We start from the raw sequence: 24,384 nt of genomic DNA, 5'->3' as shown, positions 1-24,384 counted from the left end.
GCAATAGTCAAGCCTGGAAGTAACAAAAGCATGAACTAATTTTTCTGCATCACTCTGAGACAGAATGTTCCTGATTTTTACAATATTACGCAGGTGAAAAAAGGAAGTCCTACAGACTTGCTTTATGTGTGAGTTAAAGGACATGTCCTGGTCAAAAATAACTCCAAGATTCCTCACAGTAGTACTGGAGGGCAGTACTACTGCCCTCCAGTATGTGTGCAGTAGTACTGCACACATAACAAGCTCATGTTCTTTACTGATTATGGCTTACGTCAAAAACTATCTGTACTTTTATTATCAAAAACTGTCTGTACTTTGATTGTCAATCACCTTATGTCTTGATCATCCTTGCATTCAAACACATGAGTAATAAGTAAAATAAAGCTGGACTTTTCTTCTTTGTTTCATTACAGTCACACCGTGGTAATGATGCTCTTGACCTTCCTATTCCTCAGAACCAATACAACTCTTTAATATGCACACTCAGCAAATTATAAAACACACCATTTCCCACAGTCCGTCAACAGACAAGAAGTAGTCCATTTAGTCCCTCAAAGTGCATCAATTAAACAGAAAAAACTTTACAGACTGTGCCTTCTTAAGGACAAGAGACGTGGGGATACGCAGCAATACGGCTCGTAGCTGTCCATACGATGTGCTGGGAAACGTGAGTCCTTTTAATCTAAAGTAAGCTGCTATTAAAACTACGCGGCCAGCAGGCGGCAGTGTTTACCTCTAAACAACATGAAATGAACTTATGTCTGAACTTATATAAGGAACAGAATACTCCCCGCCTGGCATCTGTAAGATGTCATACCAACAAACCCAACCCACAGTTTTAAAAGGATATGAGGGGTCTTTCAGGAGTGGTCCTTTGACACCAGCAGGACAACCTCGCAGATGGGTCTCAGGTACAGTCTCTGTTCTCCATTGCGGATGACCTTAACCTCAATCTTCCTTACTTTGCCATCTTGGCTGGGAAGAGTCTTTGTGATTAACCCAAGGGGCCAGTCATTACTCTTTTCTTTCCCGTCCTTGAGCAAGACAACGTCTCAAGGCTGAAGATTAGGTTTGGGTTCCTTCCACTTGCGACGACCTTGCAACCCACTGAGGAACACCCTCGTCCATTGTCCCCAGAAGACGTTGGCCAGGTACTGTACTCGTCTCCACTGGGCTCTGTACAGATCATGGTCACTGAACTGGTCAGGAGTCACAGGGGGCATGCCAACCTTTTGTGTGAGCAGCATGGCGGGAGTGAGAATTTCAGGATGCTCTGAGTCGGTAGAAACTGTTGTGAGTGGCCTTGCATTAACTATTGCAGTGACCTCCGCCATGAACGTCACCAACACCTCATGTGTGAGTTTCGCATTTCCATGCTGCAGCAACATTGCGTCTAGGATCTGCCGGCTTACACCTATCATACGCTCCCATGATCCAGCCATATGAGAAGCATGAGGGGGGTTAAAATGCCATTCACAGCCACTGTCTCTCAAGTAGGTGTTAATTTTGGCATTTTGGTAGCCCTTTTTGTCGATTTGGAGTTCTCTGCAAGCACTCACAAAGTTCGTCCCACAGTCCGATCTGAACAGTTTGACAGCACCTCGAATGGCAACAAAGCGGCACAAAGCATTGATGAATGATGAAGTGTCCATGGACTCTATCACCTCAATGTGAATAGCCCGAGTGCTCATACATGTGAAAATAACAGCCCATCTCTTTGCCTCTGCTTGATTTCCTCGCGTTTTCCGGACCGCGACAGGCCATGGGCCAAAGACGTCAAGACCGACACATGTAAAGGGAGGGTCCACACACATTCTGTCTTCTGGGAGATCTGCCATGATTTGTTCTTGTTGTTTACCTCCCAGTTTATGGCATGTGACACAGTTGAAGAGAACACTGCTGATGACTCTCTTTCCACCCACTATCCAAAAACCTGCAGCTCTAATAGCACCCTCAGTAAAGTGTCTGCCCTGATGGTGTACTTGTGCATGAAAGTGTCTAATTATGAGCTGAGTTATGTGGTGTTTACTGGGAATGAGCATGGGGTGCATTTCATCTGTTGTCAATTGGGCCCTAGTTAGCCTACCTCCAACTCTGAGCACTGCGTTAGCATCTATGAAGGGATTTAGCTTGCTAAGTGAGCTTTGTTTGTGGATGGACTCACCCCGTTCCATGCTACTGATGTCATCAGCATACACCTCTCTCTGAACTGCACAAATGATGGTGGTTTTGGCCTGCTGCAGTTGGTCTTGAGTGTTGTATCCGTTATACTTATGCCATCCATGACAGGCACTCTCTGATGCATTTTTAAAGGACTTGGGAATGTGCAGCAACCTAGCAATGGCCTACAACAGATGATTCCAACTGGAGAATCTCTCAAATCTCACAGTTCCAAGTTTTCCTTTTAACAGGGTAGTGGCACAGGATATAATCTCTGCACGTAGTTCAATGTCGTCCTCAGGGTTGATGAGGTCGAAGAACTTTTCCTGGGCTTGACCCTGGCCTGGGTCAGTAAGAAAATCAGGTCCACTAAGCCATGTGGAGCAGGCCAAATGCTTAGCAGAGAGTGCTCGTGTGGCATGATCAGCTGGATTTAGACGTGTGGGCACATAATGCCATTGGTGCGTCTGGGTAGAGCGCTCGATACGCTCAACACGGTTATGAACATAAACATAAAAGCGTCTCTTTTCATTAAAAATATAGCCGGAGTACTACTTTAGAATCTGTGTAGAAATTTACCTCATCTATTTGTGTGTCAAGCTCTTCCTTAACCATTTCCGCCACCTCTACTGCCAACACAGCCGCACATAGCTCAAGTCTTGGAACAGTGATATCTGGTTTTGGGGCTAGTCTTGCCTTCCCGAAGAGAAAGCCAACTTCGCTGTGTCCATTAGCATTTGTGAGTTTCAGGTATGCAACAGTCCCAACAGCTTTGGCGGATGCATCACAAAAAACATGCATTTCTTTTCTCTGAGCCTCAGACAGTGAGACGGAGGTACACATACAAGGAATCTTAAGCTGTAGAAGATGCTTTAGAGAATCTTTCCATTGTTGTCACCTTTCCTGTTTCTCTTTTGGAAGCGGGACATCCCACTCGCTGATGTCCATGGAAATTTCTCTCAGGATGGAGCGACCTTCAATGTTAACTGGTACAGCAAAGCCAAGTGGGTCATATAGACTGTTTATGATTGACAATATGCCCCGCTTAGTAAACGGCTTGTCAGTGGCTTCGACTTGGAACGAGAACTGATCTGTGGACAGGTTCCAGCCCAAGCCAAGGCTACGCTGCACGGGTGGTGAATGTTGTCCAAGTTCGAGTCCCTGCAGGCCTGTGGCTAAATCTTCACTTGGAAAAGAGCTGGTGATTGCAGGACTATTTGATGATATCTTATGGAGGCGAATGTTAGACTGAGCTAACATCTTTTGTGTTCTCTGCAGGACGTCTATTGCCTGAGCTTCAGAAGCAAAAGACTTTAGTCCGTCATCTACATAAAAATGGCGTTCAATGAACTCTCTCACATCACTTCCATATTGTTCCTCTTCTTCTACGGCAGTTCTCTTGAGACCATAAATGGCGACTGAGGGTGATGGACAATGTCCGAACACATGAACTGTCATGCGGAACTCATCCACTTCTCCATCCAGGTCATGATTGCGGAACCACAGGAAGCGCAGATAATCCCGATGGTCCTCTCTGACCATAAAGTTATGAAACATTTGCTCCACGTCAGCCATCACTGCATATGAGTCACCTGTGAAGCGGAGAAGCACGCCCACAAGACTGTTATTAAGATCTGGGCCTTTGTAAAACACTTCATTGAGAGAGATGTTTTCACACTGGGCGCTTGAATCAAAGACTATCCTGATTTTTCCTGGCTTTTGGGGGTGGTAAACACCAAAGCTAGGGAGATACCAACATTCTTGTTGGGGCTTAAGAGGAGGAGCCTTTTCTGCATGTCCTTCATGGAAAATGTTTTCCATGAACTGTACGTAATGTTCTTTCATCTCTGGCTTCCTCTTTAGTGTCTTACGTAATGACAAGAGGTGGCTGAGAGCTTGCTCTCTGTTGTTAGGTAGGCGTCGCTGAGGATGACGAAAGGGGAGAGGAGCCACCCAGTTATTCGCATCGTCTTTAGCAAACTCGCTGTGCATAATGTTCAGAAATGACTCATCTTCTGCAGAGAGTGCTAGCTTGTCATCATCTATAGTCGATTTAAAGATATGCTTTCCAATCTCCTCTTTAGCTTGTGTGCCCCCAAAAGCAGGGTGTTCTATGAACTTTTGCTTTACATAGATTCTGTTTTCGCAGGGGGAGAAAAAACTAGGGCGGCCACTATCAAGTATATTCGTCTTGTCGGAACTCACTGTGGGTCTGTGTGCTCCTGAGAGACAGACATCTCCGATGACTACCCATCCAAGATCGAGCTGTTGGGCATAAGGTGCTTCATTTGGACCATTTACCTGACGTCGAACCTTGTGAGCCCGTGCTTGTCTCACTGCTGGCCTTTCATCTTTCATGTGGATAGTGTTGCAGTTTTGTAGAATGAAGCTTGGATCAGTTTTCATTTCAGCGTGATCACTCACAAACTGGACGAAAAAGGAGAAAGGTGGATAGTGAACATTGTATTTTTTCTTATACTTAAACCCTTGTTTAATCCACGACTCTTGCAGGCTGTGTGGGAGTTTTTCGATAACGCTTTAAAGTACAGGCAATTTCCGCCCGAAATTTCCACTGAAGATGTACAGAAAGTAAATTGAATGCTGTTCTTGAACTGTTTGGAGTACATGCATGGTTGGGGTCTCACTTGAAAGCAGACAACCTGAATTTTCACCCAGTGCAGTCAGAATTACTCTAGGTGCTACTGGCACAGAGTATTTCATGTTGGCACACACTGAATTAGGAGGAATTTTTTTCTTGCCTACATTTTTTCCCTAATAAAACACCTGAAAATCAGTGTGGCAGCACTGTGAGAGCTTGAAAACACAGTATTGCAAAAGCCTGGGGTCTTACATAGTTCAGGTCAAAATTTCAGAGCAGTACTACAAGAAATGAGTGTTTCACACATGTATTTGTACTGCTATGCCCCGGCGCTATCAATTTTGGACACCCTCTGTATACCCTCTGCACAATGGTATATGTTCGTTTTCAGCCCGTTTTCACATTATTTTCACTCCAAAAACTCAAAGAACTCAAAAAAATCACTTCAGATAGGCTTCAGTGTCGATCAGACACACAGATTGAGAGGAACAGAGAGAACCTGCAGGTGGAGCCCGGAGCAGACGTCTGGGAAGTGACATAACCCCGCTAGCAGAGGCGGGATTTATATTCAAGCCATTCAGCAAGCTCATTGGCTACCAGGCCTGTCAATCTAACGTTTCCTCCGACGTGATTTGCTGAGAAGTAAGTCAGTCAGTGATGTAGTCCAAATCTGTCAGTCTCGCCCACAGTTGGCTGTTTCGCCGTGGGAGACAGACCAGAGGCACTTGATTGGTTGAAGTTCGGTTTGAAGCGGAAGTGAAGCATTCAGTATCCATTTTGAAAGCTGAACGAAGGAAATATAAGCATGTTTGATAAACTTATTTACAAAAATGCAGTGAATATGAAATGCACAGCGCCACCACGCGCCGCGTGGCCGCACACCGAGCCGATCGATTTCTGGATTTTTTACTTATTTCGAGACATGTTTTGGACAAAGTATTATACTGGATTGTTTTCTCTGGATGGCTAAGCTTGGGTTCTGGCTGGTTTTTGTGGATTATCTTCATTTTTGACCAGGAACGAGCGTCCAAAGAGCGTCCAACGGTGAGCTGTACACCTTTACGTGATTTGTTGTTTGTTGGAAAAATGTGTTTATATTACCCGCTGTGGTAATCACATCTGAAAGTGGTTTATACCGGCGGATTCATGAGAATCTCAGCTTTCTATGTGTGTATAGTGTTTGTATAATCGCGTTTGCAGTGTCGTTCTATTTTGAAAAATGCTTATGCAGATATCAAAACAGCCCGCCCGCAGGCCGGCGTACTTTAACGGGTTCGATAACTGGGCTTATTCCTCTTGGAGTGTCCAAAAAGTTAAGGCCCGGTAAATATCCTTCATTTTTTTGCTGCTTGAAGCTCTGAGAGAAGATCTGAAACTCTTGCAGGAGGTGACTGTCTTTAGGAGTGATTCTGGGAAAGCTCTCTAGACGTTTGAACATAGAAGCTTCAATAACTTCTGATGATCCATAGGTCCTATCTAACCTTTGCCATAAATACTGAAGACCCACCTCTGGAATATTAACATAAACAGCTCTTAGTCTCAGAGCATGCTGGAGAGACTCACCACTAAGCCATTTTGTGAGTAGATCAAGCTCTTCGCTGCTTTTCAGACTGAGATCTTGAGTGGCATTGCAGAACATAGATTTCCATGCTATGTAGGTCTCTGGTCTATTGTCAAAGACTTTTAGTCCTGCTGTAAGAAGATCACGACGTGAGAGAAGGGCAGCAAGGTCTGATATGTCAGCCTGTTGATGTGGCAATGTAGACGGGGTCCCATCCAATCTGATGTAGCTAGGCGAATGAGACTGTTTGGGCTGCCTCATAGGTGCAGAGCTGGTGGGATGCTCATATGGATGTGCAGTTGCTGAAGGCATGCTTGGCTCGATGTTGTGTGTGTCATCTATTTCATATTTTTGCTCAATACTGTGATTTGACCCGACTTCTGACTTGTGGAAGTGGGTATCTACATAATTCTGAGTGCGACTCACAGCCGTATCCATTTTTACAGGAGCGCCCGGTAACTCCACAAACTCGGCTTGGTCCAGAACTGCAGCCTCAGGGACCCTTGCTGCTGCGAGCGCTGCTTCAGCTTCTCCCTCTTGCTTCAGAGCATTGAGTTTTGCCTCCATCCGAGCCCTCTCTAGCTCAAGTCGTGCCTTTGCGACCTCCATGTCCATTTGGCGTTTAGCGTACTCTGTTCTGACGCGGGCAGCTTCGGCGTTGGCTCGTGCTTGTGCTACTGCTAGGCTAGCCGCTGAGCTGCTTGACCGGCGAGACATGACTGTTCGGCACTCCGACCTCACCTCCATTTGCGACAGCCAACCCGTTAAAGTACGCCGGCCCGCGGGCGGGCCGTTTTGATATCGGTATACGCTTTTTTTTTAAATAGAAGGACACTGCAAACACGATTATACAAACACTATACACACATAGAAAGCTGAGATTCTCATGAATCCGCCGGTATAAAGGAGTCCCCGTGGTTAGACATGTCAGCGATGCTCTTGAATTATTGGTAGTCTTTTTACTCTTCTGCTCTCAGCTAAATGTAACTATTCAGCCTATGCAGCGAGCTAAACATATATGGCTTCAGTAAGGACTCCGGAGACGTGTCCGTTTTTGCAGTGTTTACTGACGTGCCACATTATCCATTTCTTTTTTGCAAAACTGTAATACAAAGAGAGAATAAAAAACATTCAGCCTCCATACAAATCCCCAAAGATCACATTCCCCATCAGCATGCATTAACAGGGGATTCAGACTTACGTTTTTAGCGATAGAAAAGACATAGTATATACACAAGTATATGCCGGCAAGCAAAAGCTACATGCTAACGCAGCATGCTAACTGCTATAACAACAAACCAACAGGTAGCCTCGGTTGAATAAAGAGCAAAATATATCCGTCAACAGACAAGAAGTAGTCCATTTAGTCCCTCAAAGTGCATCAATTAAACAGAAAAAACGTAGACTGTCCCTTCTTAAGGCCAAGAGACAAGGGGGGAAGCAGCAATACGGCTTGTAGCTGTCCATACGATGTGCTGGGAAACGTGAGTCCTTTTAATCTAAAGTAAGCTGCTATTAACACTACGCGGCCAGCAGACGGTAGTGTTTACCTCTAAACAACATGAAATCAATCTTACTCCTACTAAAGGTACATTCTAGAAATAATCAAAAAACTAATTAACATAAACCAACTCAGAAATATAAACAAAATGTCTGGACTTATATAAGGGACAGAATAAAGATTTTTTTTAAAAACTTATCTCACCCTTGTGAGAATGCAATTGCCCCCCTCAACCTAATAGCACAAGTTATTAGGTTGAAGTCCTTTGGCAGCAGCAACTACAGTTGAATGTTTGTGATAGCTTGTGATCACTCTTTTATATCTCCATGGATGCATTTTGGCCCACTCTTCTCTATAGAAAAGTTTTACTTCAGCTACATTACATGGTTTTCAAGCTAAACTGAATTAGATTGTCTGGACTCTGATTCTGCCATTCTGAAATCTTAATTTTGTTATTATCATGCTGTCATTATTGTGGACTTGCTTGTGTGATTTGACTCATTGTCATACTCATATCTCGTTTGCGCTTAAAGGTTTAGATCATGAACTGATGAGTGGATATTCTCCAGGAAGATCTAATGATCTGCTTCATTTAATAGAATTCATGGCACCATCAATTATGATGTCATCCAGCTCTTGTGGAAGCAAAGCTTTCCAAAAACATCACACTGCCACCATCACCGCCATGTTTCACTGCTGGTGTTATGCTGTTCTAGTGGAATGCAGCTTTACACCAGATGTAACGGGACCCTCGTCTTCTGAAAATTTCTCCTTTGATTCATCAGTCCACAGGATGTTATCCCAAAAGTCTTGGGCCTCACGCAGACTTTTTTTTTTTTTTTTTTTTTTTGCAAATGCCAAACAAGCTTTTATGTTCTTTTTGGTCAAGAGAGGTTTGTACCCAAAAATTCTACCATCTATGCCATTTTTACCCAGTGTCTTCCGTCTTGTGGAATCATGTACACTGACCAGTGAGGCCAGTGAGATCTGCAGTTCTTTTGATGTTGATGTGCTCTTGGAGAAATTTTGGCAGGTTGGCCACTCCTGGGAAGGTTCATCACTGTTGCATGTTTGTGATTGATAAATGTGAATGACTTTGTTTCGTATCCATTCTTGAATCACTTTAGAACGTGGCGTCATGCTGGTTTTGAGACCCGTTTGCCAAATAGATTCTATTTAAGTGATATTTAGATTCAGCAAGCCTGGCAGTAATCATATGTGGGTATGGCTGGTGAAACTAAACCCAGCCACTGGATTGGTAGCATTTTTTGTTCAGTAAATGAAATCAGCAGTTTTTAAATGATGATTTTGTATTTTTTTGGATTAACTTTGTCAAATGTGTTTTGATAATCTGACACATTCAAGTGTGACAAATATGCAGAAATAGTAGACATCTGTTGGGGGGGCAACTGCTTTTTACAGCACTGTATGATATATTCCTCTATCTGAACTGAATTAATTGTACCATTTTTTTTTTAACCCTACAGCATGGCTTAACTGCTGGTAATTCTTTATGAAGCTCAGCATGCTGTGACTCCTGCAATGTCAACCGTCAGAGCTTTCTATTGTGCATGTCACATACAGCGATCTAACGTGTTTTCTGTACAGGTTGTGCCTTGTCATGAACATGACCTTCAGCACCTCTCTGTGTTGTTGGTGACACTGAGTCTAACATCCCTGGTGCTTACTAAAGACATATCTACTGCACAATTCAACATTGTTGGGACCGGTTTGTTGACTCAGGCAAATGTGTGACTGGAATTTTATGGCATTTACAATTCAGATTGTTACTAACAATCTCTCCTTTTACTGTCCAGCATACCACTGGGACACATCAGACTGGATGCCGAGCACAAGGCTATCGGACATTGAAGAAGTGCCGGGCTTTGAGGTAGGTCCTGGCAATGAGTTACCACGCTCATCCCCTCACCTTGTAGGAAGCACTCGTGAACTGGAGTCAGATTACTACCTGGGGGGCTATGACATCGACAGCGACTACCCTCCTCCCCAAGAAGAGGAGTTCTTGAGCCAAGACCAGCTGCCACCTCCGCTGCCAACAGGCGAGGACTATCCTGAGCCCTACAACCCTAACCCACCTGCTCATCCACCAGCCTCCAAAGAAAGCACACTGAGCTCTGGCAGCACCGGGCATCAGCATACAAGACCACACTTCCACCCCAGCCAATACTTGCCCCCCCACCAGATACCATTTGGGGAAGCACCTCAGGGGGACTTCAGCAATACAATGTGTGTAGTATCGCCAGGAAATGAGGACAGTGATGACTCTGTGTTGCTAAATATGAGACTGTCCGTTGGTGCATCATCAGCCTCAGACACGTCGGCCCCCTGTGGGCTGGAAGACTCAGAACATGGTGGTAGTGATTTTGACAGTATGGATGAGCTTCGCCTTGGAGTGACCATCATCACTGACTCACAGCAACAGACTGAGGTGTGATTGATTAGTAGTGGGTAGTGGTCCAGTAGTGCAGTGGACCAGTCGGAGCATAGCAGGGTGAAGCTGACTGGATGACTGGATGTTATCACAGGGTAGGAAATGCTTTGTTAGCAATGCAACATACTGCTACAATCAAATACTATAACAACGACTTCACATCCACAAATTGGATTGTTTTTTTGCCCATACACACACTATCCTCCCAAGCAACTATGTTGAGAAATGGAAATGTGTGTGTGTCAGCTAAAGTTTTACAGTACCCTGACTAACAAACATATTGTTTTTTCAGTGCTGCTCCCACTGTGCAGAACAGTCAGAAGTGTCCTTACTGTTCTAATAGGAATGTGAAAAGAATGGATAGAGAAGGGGAATGAGAAAGACTAATCTAGAAAAGACTGAAATTTACAGATATAATTGGGAGAATTAGAGAAAAACAGACAGGACAATCACGTACGTACATAAAGGGTTGTTGGTTCCCTGTTCTTTCACAAAAGTGCATCGAGCACTTCTTACTGAAAAAAGACACAAATCACATTTTTTTCTTATTGTTGCCTGGTTTGTATATTTTATAGTGCCCCAAGCTTATACGGGCTTTGTAAAATACTATGACCCCACTGGTAACATGTATGAAACAATGTTTTGACCACATTTCAAAAAGACATTCATGTGTTTTATTGCGGATTTTGACAGTATTTTATTGCCGATTTTGACAGCTTTCTAATTTGGTCGTGAATGTACTTCCTTTTTTACCCAACCTACACCCCCAGTCCTCCCCTCCAAGCCCCCTTCACCTCCCCTGCCACCACCAATGAAACTCCCACACCTCGCCCCAAAGCAATTGTTTGTTTTTTAAATTTGTTATGTGTGGATGCCAAGACTGCCGTGGTCGCTAATGTACATAACAAAGCAAAAAGCATAGCTCATTTAAATTTGGTCTTCATGCCCTGTACAGTGGTCTACCCCTGTGATGAAACAACACTCCCAGCATTTCTTCTGCTATTGGAACACTACCTGGAAGTCCTTTTTATACTTTATACGTCTAAAATCTTGTAGTGTGAATACTCTTCACTGATTGTATATATTTTTCTATTTATGGTGGCGCTAGTTGTACCACTGTAGGCAGCAGCATGAACTGTGACCAGGTATCAATGCGGTTTGATAGTTTTTTTTTGATTTAGTAACAAGAGGACAAATAAACAAGGGTTAAAATAAACAGACAGTTTAATGTATTGGGAAGATGTTGACTATGTCCTGAATAAGTAAATGGGGTGCAGAGAGGGAGCCAGGCAGAGGGGGCCCATGAAACTGGGAGCCAAAAAAAAAGCACAGAAAACAGCAGAGGCTGGAACATCCATGGAACTACAGGGAAACGGGGGTTTGTCAAAACCAAATTGCTGACTGAACAGCTAATGTCCAGGAAGCTTGACTGACTACATTAGCAGCAGAGCCTGTGCTCCAGCAGACTGGCTAAGAATTTAAAGCAAGTTTGACAATTCTGATGTACCGCAGCTAATGAAGCTCTGCGCATACTGCAGTGGAATTGCCTCACTCCTGCAATAAGGCACGACTGATGGGAGGGTTTGAGGATAAACCTGAGGGCATGGCAGGAGAGAAATCCAGAAATCGAAGAATGCTAATTCAGGCAATGTGTCAAAATAATGCAAGGGGGAAAAAAAACAACTAAAAATCTAAATCTTTTTCCGGGTAAACCACAAATGCAATTGATGCTAACATTCTGTTGTTTTGCTACAGCAATTGTCTTCCTTGGGGGCCCAGAAACATCCAACATGATCTCCTGCTCATTTGTTGTCAATATATTTTGAGACAAAAGTGTTTATTAAGGGGGTGTATTCTCCCGAGATTGAAAAAAAAAAAACAGACTGAGGTGTGACAGACTGCCAATACCAATAAACCAGTAGGGTCAATACTGCAGCAGTGGCATTATACTTGTTAGTCTAATGCAAAATAGGTTATAATGACACTGAATACTGAGTGAAGTAGCTGTCTCTGTTGAAGACATGTTCCATTTTTCTGCACTTTTTTACTCATATTTGATAAATTATCAGTGACTGGTAGTTTATTTTGTACTGTCTTGTACAGAAGTTTAAGCATCACAAAACATTGGTTGTTGTCTTGTTTAAGAGAAACTAGTTTACCTACAATGAACAAGGCAGTGAGGTTCCGATAATGTTATGATAGAAATCCTAAAAATGTGTACTGGCAATGACAGCCACTTTTAGCATGAGTCATTTTATTTTGTGGAATTGTTTTTGTGTTCCACTAGTAACCTTGTTATCTTGCACTTGCTATTGGTATATCATGATATATTTGATGAAATGTAATAAGGGACAGTGTAAAAGACACAATGGCACTGCAGAGTTGAAAGTTTTTGGAAAATATAATTGTCAAACGCCAATTATGGTGTACTGTGAGCCTAAGTTGATGCCCATTATTTGACCGGTTTCCCTCCACTTGTATGATCTGTTCAATGTTGTCACATCATTAGCTAAAAAAAACCAAACAAACCCAAAATTGGTATGGAGTGATATGAAGCATACATACTTGTAGAGGCACAACATTCCGATGTTTTCTGTTACTCTTGTCAAGATTACTAATGGCTTATTGTTCATCTAGTCCTAGACAAGCAGTTTCTTTTTTCTTTGTAAAAATGTATGTTTAAATCTCTGTACAGTGTACATAGCTAGGTTGTTATGATGCAGATTTTGTAGATATGAAATTACAATTCTACCACTGCCTTTTGGGGTTTTTTGTTGGGCTTGGTCACTGACTTTTTGCTCAGTTTTTTTTTTGTACTGTTTAGCCGTGCTTTTTAATTCTATATGAATGCCATTTCAACATTATAGACAGATTTTGCACAGTATTAAATTCAGACATTAAATTCTAGCAGATATTCAATTTGTTTTGTTAACATATGTTCATGATAATGAAGTATCTTTTTGTATGTTTTCTTCATCTCAAAGGCTATGATGGATTTCTAATGTTGTTTTCAGCTCTGTTTTTTTTTTTTTTCAAAGACATGAGACAGTGTTAAACAACTGTCCCCAGTATGGAGAATTTTAGGTGTACAAAGTGAGTGGTTTACTTTTCTTTTTTACTTTCTTTTTAAAATCCATTTCAGAAAAATAAAGCATTTGTTGCTCACATGTCACCTGTCTTAAGTTGTTTACTGGTTGTCATGTTAATACTGAGTAGTAGTTTAATGATGCCCAAACATACACTGAACTGCTTGAAACAGAATCATTTACCCACACCTGTTCTCTAGAGATAGGGGCTTTGTAATGTATGGGAATGTGTTTTGTTTACGCGTAAACTGCAAGAGATTCATAGTGGGAAGTGATTTGCACTGTGATTACCTCCGCCAGGAGGTTATGTAATCACCGGAGTTTGTTTGTTACCTCCGCCAGGAGGTTATGTAATCACCGGAGTTTGTTTGTCTGTCCGTCTGTGTGTGTGTGTGTTTCTGTCTGTTTGTCTGTTAACAGCATAACTCAAAAAGTCATGGACGGATTTTCACCAAATTTTTACAGGATGTCCGGAAGAGCAAGAGTAAGAATTGATTATATTTTGGAGGTGATCCGAATCACCGTCTGGATCCAGGAATTTTTTGAATGTCGAAGGACAATTGAGAGATGGCCGCCAGGCCATCTCTCAATTGGACAGAGAGCTATTTTAAGTAATTCTTAAATGTCTCATTTATTTCTCTGTTTACCCTCATCAGTACACAGTCAGTATCAGTACAGTAGTCATATTTTTTATTTACACATTGGATTTTTCAACCACTTCAACCATTTTTTGTTGTCATCCACCTAGTTATCATGACATACACCAAAACTTTCCAACCAGCTTTGTGGTGTGTCCAACCAGGTTTATTTATATATATACATATATATATATATATATATATATATATATATATATATATATATACATATAAATCATTTGACCCCAGCCAGACTGTCTTCTTCTTTTTCTTTCGGCTTTTCCCTTCAGGGGTCGCCACAGCGAATCAATTGCCTCCATCTAACCCTGTCTGCTGCATCCTCTTCTCTCACACCAGCTACCTTCATGTCCTCTTTAACCACATCCATAAACCTCCTCTTTGGTTTTCCTCTAGGCCTCCTGCCTGGCAGTGGGAAACTCAGCATCCTTCTACCAATATATTCACTCTCTCTCCTCTGGACATGTCCAAACCATCTCAGTCTGGCCTCTCTGACTTTATCTCCAAAGCCTCTAACATGTGCTGTCCCTCTGATGTACTCATTCCTGAGCCTATCCATCCTGGTCACTCCCAAAGAGAACCTCAGCATCTTCAGTTCTGCTACCTCCTGCTCTGCCTCTTGTCTTTTCCTCAGGGACACTGTCTCCAGACCAAACAACATGGCTGGTCTCACCAGTTTGTAAACCTTTCCTTTCATTTTAGCTGAAACTCTTCTATCACACATCACACCTGACACTTTTCTCCAGCCGTTCCAGCCTGCCTGTACATGCTTCTTCACCTCTTTTCCACACTCTCCATTACTCTGTACTGTTGACCCTAAGTACTTAAAATCCTCCACTTTCTTGATCTCTTCTCCCTGTAACCTCACTCTTCCACTTGGGTCCCTCTCATTCACACACAGATACTCCGTCTTGCTGCGGCTAACCTTCATTCCTCTCCTTTCCAGGGCAAATCTCCACGCCTCTAGCTTCTCCTCCACCTGTTCCCTGCTCTCACTACAGATCACAATGTCATCTGCAAACATCATAGTCCATGGAGACTCCTGTCTAACCTCGTCTGTCATCCTGTCCATCACTATAGCAAACGAGAAGGGGCTCAGAGCTGATCCCTGATGTTGTCCCACCTCCACCTTGAACTCCTCTGTCACACCTACAGCACACCTCACCAATGTCTTACAGTCCTCATACATGTCCTGCACCACTCTAACATACTTCTCTGCCACTCCAGACTTCCTCATACAAAACCACAGTTCCTCTCTGGACACCCTGTCATAAGCTTTCTCCAGATCTACAAAGACACAATGCAGCTCCTTCTGACCTCTGTACTTCTCTATCAAGACACTTTACCCACCCAGCCAATCAGAGGTTTTTATTCCATCCGAGGTCGCTTTACTGACTTCCGGGTGTGGAATTTCACGATGGAGAGAGTGTAGGCTTTGATTTCAGTATACTAAGAGGAATGGATATTACACTATTTGAGTCATTGGGAAATGCGCATTATAGAGATTAGAGCAGACCAGCTGTCCAAAACAAGAACTGCCTAGACTCTCTCCATCTTGAAATTCCACACCCGGAAGTCGGTAAAGCAACCTCGGATGGAATAAAAACCTCAGATTGGCTGGGCGGACAAAGCATCTCTCTGACTGGCCGAAAGTCTGTCAATCTCAAAGCATAGAATTTATACACAGATCGGATCGTTTTGTAGTTTTGCACCAAATATCTCAGCGGGACTGGAAGTACGATTTCTGATTTGCACCTGTAGAAAACAGAGAATGTGTGTCTCGTGGGGAGGATTCAAGTGGTTGTAAGTAGCAATTTGTGTTCGTGTGTTAGAGGACACAGCTATTTTCGTGCTAAATTATTTCACATACTTATTGCACAAGTTCACATTCAGATTTGCACATATTCAAATTCTCACCTCAACTTCACATCGTACAATACAGGTGCACAAGTACACACGTGGACAAAATTGTTGGTACCCCTCAGTTAAAGAAGGAAAAACCCACAATTCTCACTGAAATCACTTGAAACTCACAAAAGTAACAATAAATAAAAATTTATTGAAAATTAAATAATCAAAATCAGCCATCACTTTTGAATTGTTGATTAACATAATTATTTAAAAAAACAAACTAATGAAATAGGGCTGGACAAAAATGATGGTACCCATAACTTAATATTTTGTTGCACAACCTTTTGAGGCAATCACTGCAATTAAACGATTTCTGTATTTGTCAATGAGTGTTCTGCAGCTGTCAACAGGTATTTTGGCCCACTCCTCATGAGCAAACAGCTCCAGTTGTCTCAGGTTTGATGGGTGTCTTCTCCAAATGGCATGTTTCAGCTCCTTCCACATATGTTCAATGGGATTCAGATCTGGGCTCATAGAAGGCCACTTTAGAATAGTCCAACGCTTTTCTCTCAGCCATTCTTGGGTGTTTTTGGCTGTGTGTTTTGGATCGTTGTCCTGTTGGAAGACCCATGACCTGCGACTGAGACCAAGCTTTCTGACACTAGGCAGCACATTTCTCTCCAGAATGCCTTGATAGTCTTCAGATTTCATCTTACCTTGCACACTTTCAAGACACCCTGTGCTAGATGCAGCAAAGCAGCCCCAAAACATTACTGAGCCTCCTCCATGTTTCACCGTAGGGACAGTGTTCTTTTCTTCGTATGCTTGGTTTTTGAGTCTATGAACATAGAGTTGATGTGCCTTACCAAAAAGCTCCAGTTTGGTCTCATCTGTCCAAAGGACATTCTCCCAGAAGCTTTGTGGCTTGTCAACATGCATTTTTGCAAATTCCAGTCTCGCTTTTTTATGAGTTTTTTTCAGCAGTGGTGTCCTCCTTGGTCGTCTCCCATGAAGTCCACTTTGGCTCAAACAACGACGAATGATGCGATCTGACACTGATGTACCTTGGCCTTGGAGTTCACCTTTAATTTCTTTGGAGGTTGCTCTGGGCTCTTTGGATACAATTCGAACGATCCGTCTCTTCAATTTGTCATCAATTTTCCTCTTGCGGCCACGTCCAGGGAGGTTGGCTACTGTCCCGTGGGTCTTGAACTTCTGAATAATATGAGCCACTGTTGTCACAGGAACTTCAAGCTGTTTAGAGATGGTCTTATAGCCTTTACCTTTAAGATGTTTGTCTATAATTTTTTTTCGGATGTCCTGGGACAATTCTCTCCTTCGCTTTCTGTTGTCCATGTTCAGTGTGGTACACACCTTTTCACCAAACAGCAGGGTGACTACTTGTCTCCCTTTAAATAGGCAGACTGACTGATTATGAGTTTGGAAACACCTGTGATGTCAATTAAATGACACACCTGAGTTAATCATGTCACTCTGGTCAAATAGTTTTCAATCTTTTATAGAAGTACCATCATTTTTGTCCAGGCCTGTTTCATTAGTTTGTTTTTTTAAATAATTATGTTAATCAACAATTCAAAAGTAATGGCTGTTTTTGATTATTTAATTTTCAATAAATTTTTATTTATTGTTACTTTTGTGAGTTTCAAGTGATTTCAGTGAGAATTGTGGGTTTTTCCTTCTTTAACTGAGGGGTACCAACAATTTTGTCCACGTGTGTAAGCCTGCAGTTTGAGAGCGAAGAGTTCTACTAGGATAATATGGTACTATCAGATCTTTAAGATATGATGGAGATTGGTTAATAAGAGCTTTATATGTCAGAAGAAGGATTTTAAATTCTATTCTGGATTTAACAGGAAGCCAGTGAAGAGAAGCAAGTATAGGGGAAATATGATCTCTTTTGCTAACTCCTGTCAGTACTCTCGCAGCAGCGTTTTGGATCAACTGTAGATGTTTGAGAGAGCTATTTGGACAACCCGATAATAAGGAATTGCAATAGTCAAGCCTGGAAGTGACAAAAGCATGAACTAATTTTTCTGCATCACTCTGAGACAGAATGTTCCTGATTTTTACAATATTACGCAGGTGAAAAAAGGAAGTCCTACAGATTTGCTTTATGTGTGAGTTAACCCTTTAAGCTTCAGTCAATTCCAGCCATTTTCAGTACAAAAAATCACTAGTATTCTATTTTTAAATTAAAAAAATGACGAAAAAATACAGGGAATATTGGATGCACATCGCGAGGTGCATTTCCTTGAAAACGACCGATTCGTGGATTTTATACCGACTTCAGGACATGTTTTGGACAAAATAGTTTACTGACTTGTGTTGTCTGGATGTAAAAGGTTGGATTATGGCCATTTTTTGTGGAATCTTTTTTTCTGTGTGTAATAATGAACCCGGAAATGTGAGTCGCGCTGTGTACGTTGAAGCCGTGTATAGAGAACGGATGGATGAATATTTGTTTTTGTCGGACAAATGTGTTTTTCTCACCCGCTGTGGTAATCACATCTGAAAGTGGTTTATACCGGCGGATTCATGAGAATCTAAGCTTTCCATCGGCGTATAGTGTTTGTATAATCGGGTTTGCAGCCGTCGGACATTCTTGAAATTCCTATGCAAATTAGTAGGTGTACCGCCGGCGGTACACCTACTACACACTGAAGCGTAAAGGGTTAAAGGACATGTCCTGGTCAAAAATAACTCCAAGATTCCTCACAGTAGTACTGGAGGCCAATGCGATGTCATCCAGAGTAACTATTTGCTTTGAAAGCGAGTTTCTAAGATGTTTGGGGCCAAATACAATGACTTCAGTTTTGTCTGAATTTAGCAGTAGGAAGTTAAAAGTCATCCAGGATTTAATGTCCTTAAGACAGTCTTGCAGTCTAGCTAACTGATCAGTTTCATCTGGCTTCATAGATAAATACAATTGTGTGTCATCTGCATAACAATGGAAGTTAATACAATGCTTCCTAATAATATTGCCTAAAGGAAGCATGTATAATGTGAAAAGTATCGGTCCTAAGACAGAACCCTGAGGAACTCCATGATTAACTTTAGTATGCTCAGAAGAGTTATTGTTGACATGCACAAACTGGAACCTATCTGATAAGTAGGATTTAAACCAGTCCAGTGCTGTCCCTTTAATGCCAATTGAATATTCTAGACGCTGTAATAAAATTATGTGGTCGATTGTGTCAAACGCTGCACTAAGATCTAACAAAACAAGTATAGAGACTAGTCCATTATCTGATGCTATGAGAAGGTCATTAGTAACTTTCACCAGAGCTGTTTCTGTGCTATGATGCACTCTGAAGCCTGACTGAAACATTTCAAACAAATTATTCCTTTGTAAGTGTTCACATAATTGATTTGCAACTGTTCTTTCCAGAATTTTAGAGAGAAATGGTAGGTTGGATATTGGTCTATAGTTAGCTAACACATCTGGATCTAAAGTGGGCTTTTTAAGCAAAGGTTTGATGACAGCAACCTGAAAAGCCTGTAGTACATAGCCTGTTACTAGAGAGAGATTAATCAGATCTAACATTGAAGAATTAATTAAAGGTAAAATCTCCTTGAAGAGTCTAGTTGGGATAGGATCTAAAAGACATGTTGATGGTTTGGATGTAGAAACTGTTGAAATTAGTTCAGAGAGACATATAGGAGTGAAGAATTCTAAAGATTCATCAGGTCTAACAGCCAATTCAAAAGCATCTGTGACATTTGTAGGAAGGGCCAGATTAATTTTATCTCTAATCAGAACTATTTTATGTGTAAAGAAGCTCATGAAGTCGTTACTGGTTAAAGCTAAAGGAATACAAGGTTCAACGGAGCTCTGACTCTTTGTCAGCCTGGCTACAGTGCTAAAGAGAAACCTAGGGTTGAATAATAAGTTGTCCTGGCATTACGAAGAGCTTTTTTTTATAGATTACTAGACTATTTTTCCAAGCCACATACACTTCCTCTGAATTAGTGGAATACCACTTTCTTTCCAGCTTTCGGGATGCCTGCTTTAAAGTCCGCAGCTGGGAATTATACCAAGGAGCAAGTCTTCTCTGAGATATAACTTTCTTTTTTACAGGTGCAACACTATCAAGAGTTGTACGCAGTGAGGCTGAAGTATTATTAACATAATAATCCACTTCTGTGGGGGTAAAATTATAATATTTGCCTTCTGATTTATCAGTAAATGTTGCTGAAGTAAACAGTGAGGGTATTATTTCCTTAAATTTAGATACTGAATTGTCAGACAAACACCTACTGTAATGATATTTGTTCTCAGCTGCTAAACAATTCTTTACTTTAAATTGAAATGTTATCATAAAATGGTCAGAAAGAAGAGGGTTCTGGGGAAATACTGTTAACTCTTCAAATTCTATGCCATAAGTCAGGACAAGGTCAAGAGTGTGATTAAAACTATGAGTTGGTTTATTTACATGTTGAGAAAACCCAATTGAGTCTAATAATGAATTAAAAGCTCTTGTAAGGCTGTCGCTGTCTATGTCAGCATGAATGTTAAAGTCACCCGCAATAATAACTTTGTCTGAACTGAGCACTAATTCAGATAAAAAGTCTGAGAATTGAGATAAAAACTCAGAATAAGGAGCAGGAGGACGATATATAACAACAAATAAAACTGGTTTCTGAGCTTTCAAATTTGGATGAGAGAGACTAAGAGTGAGATTTTCAAATGAGCTGTAATCAGGTTTAGGCCTCTGGTTCAATTTTAAACTAGAATGGTAGATTGCTGCTACTCCTCCTCCTCGGCCTGTGATTCGAGGAATATGACAGTTAATATGACTCGGGGGAGTTGATTTGTTTAGGCTAACAAATTCTTCCTGCTGCAACCAGGTTTCAGTCAAACAACAAATCAATCTGGTGATCAGTTATCAACTCATTTACTAGCAGAGATTTAGACGAGAGAGATCTAATATTTAACAGACCACATTTAATTGTCCTGTTTCTTTGCTCTGTTGAAATAGAGGTATTAATTTTTATTAAATTTTTAAGGTTACTATTTCTTTTGTATATTTTTGATTTGTTTAATTTATTGAATTTTGGTTGTCGGGGGACAGACACAGTCTCAATAAAGCTAACTGAATTACTGGAGGGTGACAGCTGTGAGGAAACTGCAGAGAGGTGTGTAAGACTACAGCTCTGCATCCTGGTCTTAACTCTGGGTTGTCATGCTTTAGGAGTACTAATAAAATCAGCCATATTCCTAGAAATGAGAGCTGCACCAGCCAAAGTGGGATGGATGCCGTCTCTCCTAATCAGACCAGGTTTTCCCCAAAAAGAGCTCCAATTATCTATAAAGCCCACGTCGTTTGATGGACACCACATAGACAACCAGTGGCGAAACGACGACATGCGGCTAAACATGTCATCGCTGGTCAGATCAGGCAAGGGTCCAGAGAAAACTACGGAGTCCAACATGGTTTTGGCGAAAGTACACACTGATGCCCCGCTAATTTTGGTGACCTCCGATTGGCGTAACCGGGTGTCGTTACCGCCAACGTGTATAACAGTCTTACTATATTTACGATTATCTTTAGCCAGCAGTTTCAAATTTGCTTCTATGTCGCCCGCTCTGGCCCCTGGGAGGCATTCAACTATGGTCGCTGGTGTCGCTAGCTAGTCGTTTCTGACTATGGAGCTGCCAATGATCAGAGTTGGTTTCTCAGCAGGTGTGTCGCTGAGCGGGGAAAAACGATTAGAAACATGAAGCGGTTTGTGGTGAGCCGGCACAGCAGGCTTGAGTTTAGGACTATTTTTCCTACGAACTGTCACCCAGTCTCCCGGCTGCTCGGGAGCTGCTAAGGGACGGCTAACAGATGCTACACTAGCAGCTAAGCTATTGCGGTCCGCACCGGCTAAGGGGGCCTGGCTAGCTGCTAGCGGGTTATTTTCCATGGTGCGGAGCCGCGATTCCAATTCAGAGAGCCTCGCCTCCAGAACTACAAAAAGGCTGCACTTATTACGCATATCGTTATCACTAAAGGAGGCAGAGGAATAACTAAACATGTGGCACACTGAGCAGGAGAGGGAGAGAGGGGGAGAGGAAGAGGCAGAAGCCATGCTAACAACACGACAGAGCGCTGAAACAGGAAATGACGCAATACGGTCACCTTAACGTCAGACGTCGCCTGCAGAATCAGAGATTTTGAGCAGTGTATAACACTTTCACATTATCCATTCAGTCATTCTTTTCCACTTGTACAGTGACTGCAAGAAAATTGTGCTGCAACCAAACAGCAAACTCTTTGAATGAACAATAAAGGCAACATGGAAATGCAGAAAATTACAGTTTGTCAAACGTCTGCTTAAAGCTGCTTCAAAAATGAATTGATCTCTACGGATCCCTGCGTTAAAATATCCAAGTTTACAGCAGTCTTTTTTGCTCCTATTTTGTCGTTGTACGTCCTGGTGGTCTGAAAACATACACCAGTATTACTTAAGGACCCAATATCAAGCATGTGCAGGTTGGTCCAAATCGGTCAAAGAATCTGTGAGATTTTGACCTTATATAACCTTTTGGACATTAAAGGGGTGCACTTCCAAACTTCAGCATGGTACCATCTGGCCCCCTGTTGACCTAGGAGGCTGATATTGTATATACCGACTCACGGGGGGCCCTAGTACTAGTGGTTAAGATTTCATCCCGTTCGGGTAACAAATGAGGGTGAGGGTCTAATTCCACTTGCAGGAGGCTCTCAGGGTTTAACAGTCTGACAAGACCTGATTTTCCTAACATGAACACTTGGTCAGATTTTTCTACTGGGACCCTGGGGCTGATCTTTTAGTATGTTATACTAGGCTATATTGTGGTTGTTTGGTGTCTCTATGACCTTCCTGTGACCCCTGGCGCAAGGTCAAAGTTTCACATTTTTGGACATTGAAGCATCATAAATTGATAATTTTTGCATCAAATGAGCTGAAACTTTTAGGGGTGATTCAGGTGACCTTGGTGAACAATTGATTTGAAGCACAAGTCTCTAGGTCGTTCCTGGAGCTACTTCCGGTTTGGGAGGGGCTAGCAAAACAGTTCCAGTGGATTTAGATTTTAGATGTTTCAGATCCCAGGTTTCAGCTCTCTGAGTGTTACAGAAGTGAAATGAGAGCAAAAGAGGGACATTTATGAAAAAATGTGTTTTTTTGGCCCTCATTCCTTCTTCAGGGCCCCTGGAGGTCTGAAACGTGCATGAGCATTCACATTAGCCTCTATATATAGAACCTGTGCAGTTTGGTCCAAATTGGTTCAGGAATGTGTGAGATTTTGACCTTTTTCGCCTATTTTCAAGCATTTAGACATTAAAGGGTTAATCATCGAGTGAAAAACCGGGCTGTGCTCGGGCCCCTTTTGAGCTAACTCTCTGAAAAAAAAATATGCAAGGTCAGGGGGTGGTCTAGTAGGAGTGTGTCCGATTTGGTGTCACCAGAGCCCTAGAGATAGTACGAGTTGCGACACTCATGCTCTCGCAGCGGGGCGGTCACGTGGTTCATGTAAGCCTGAGTAGTTCCAAACAGGCAGCGCTGTCATTTCCTTCTATGGGACTGAGAGCGGTAAAAAAGGAATAAAATCACACCAAGTACTTGTTTGATTATTAATTCATTGGAGTATGTATGTAGATGTCAGTTTTACATTTTGAGCCGTAAGGTGACATATTAAAGACACTTTTGGGGTTTTGGAGGGAATGTTTCACATTCGTGTTAGCATGGAAAATCGACTTTTACACAGAAATGTAAGATGATTGAAGATGTTAATTTTTGCCCAGCTGGATTATTGTATTTCCAGACAATGTCTATATTTCTCTGATTCACTTACCCGTAGTCTGGAAGTTATTGAAAAGCAGAGTAACAACAGTCCATTCAGCAGATAGTGTCCAGCCACTTCTGATGAGGCAGGAGTTGATTCACTATAACCATTTTAAGACATACACAAAATTCAAGAATAACAACTCATTATGCTTTGATGAATGAAATAGTATGTTTTATTGACAATGAGAGAAACAACAATATGTTATTTTTTTCAATTATTTTTGAAATAATAAAAAAAAATCAAATGACTTGTGTGTGGGGAGACATCCTCTTTATGCCCGCAGAATCCAGTGTCCCTCAGTGGCCACAGCCAGCAGTCGCCGCCAGCAGTCGCCACCAGCAGGCACCAGCAGCTGTCCCCAGCACCAGCAACCATGAGGGATGAAAATGATTTAAAATGTGTTAAGCCTCTAATTCCTGGCCTAGAAAAAAGAACAGAAATTTTGTTTTTTATTATTTTTATTAATTATTAATATTATTATTTTTATTATTATTATTTATTATTATTATTATTGTTATTGTTATTATTATTATTATTTTGTGTGCATCAGTTGTACATCAATTTTCAATCTTTTAGTACCATTTTGTTGTCCAAAATTCTGTAATGTACATAGTAATCAATTTTGAGTCTGATTATTTGTTGAATTAGTTGATGTAAACATCAAATTGTAATCTATATATA

At 41.7% G+C, this 24,384-nt stretch overlaps 2 protein-coding genes across 2 annotated transcripts in view; one reads left to right on the top strand and one right to left on the bottom strand.

The window, feature by feature from the left end:
* fat3a (FAT atypical cadherin 3a) overlaps positions 1-13,440 on the top strand; it is a 394,840-nt gene extending 381,400 nt beyond the window's left edge. The window contains 1 exon segment of the mRNA XM_051958357.1: positions 9,639-13,440. Within this exon segment, the coding sequence (XP_051814317.1) occupies positions 9,639-10,276 (638 nt within the window). The 3' untranslated portion in view covers positions 10,277-13,440.
* An 854-nt stretch (positions 13,441-14,294) lies between these two features.
* Positions 14,295-24,384, bottom strand: part of LOC127536899 (uncharacterized) — a 246,878-nt gene continuing 236,788 nt past the window's right edge. Inside the window, exon 2 of the mRNA XM_051958340.1 lies at positions 14,295-14,389. The gene's annotated coding sequence lies outside the window, so the exon portion shown is untranslated. The remainder of the gene's footprint in view (positions 14,390-24,384) is intronic.

This window comes from Acanthochromis polyacanthus, chromosome 13 (assembly GCF_021347895.1).
Source record: "Acanthochromis polyacanthus isolate Apoly-LR-REF ecotype Palm Island chromosome 13, KAUST_Apoly_ChrSc, whole genome shotgun sequence".
NCBI lineage: Eukaryota > Metazoa > Chordata > Actinopteri > Pomacentridae > Acanthochromis > Acanthochromis polyacanthus.
This window is presented reverse-complemented; position numbering and strand designations above follow the sequence as displayed.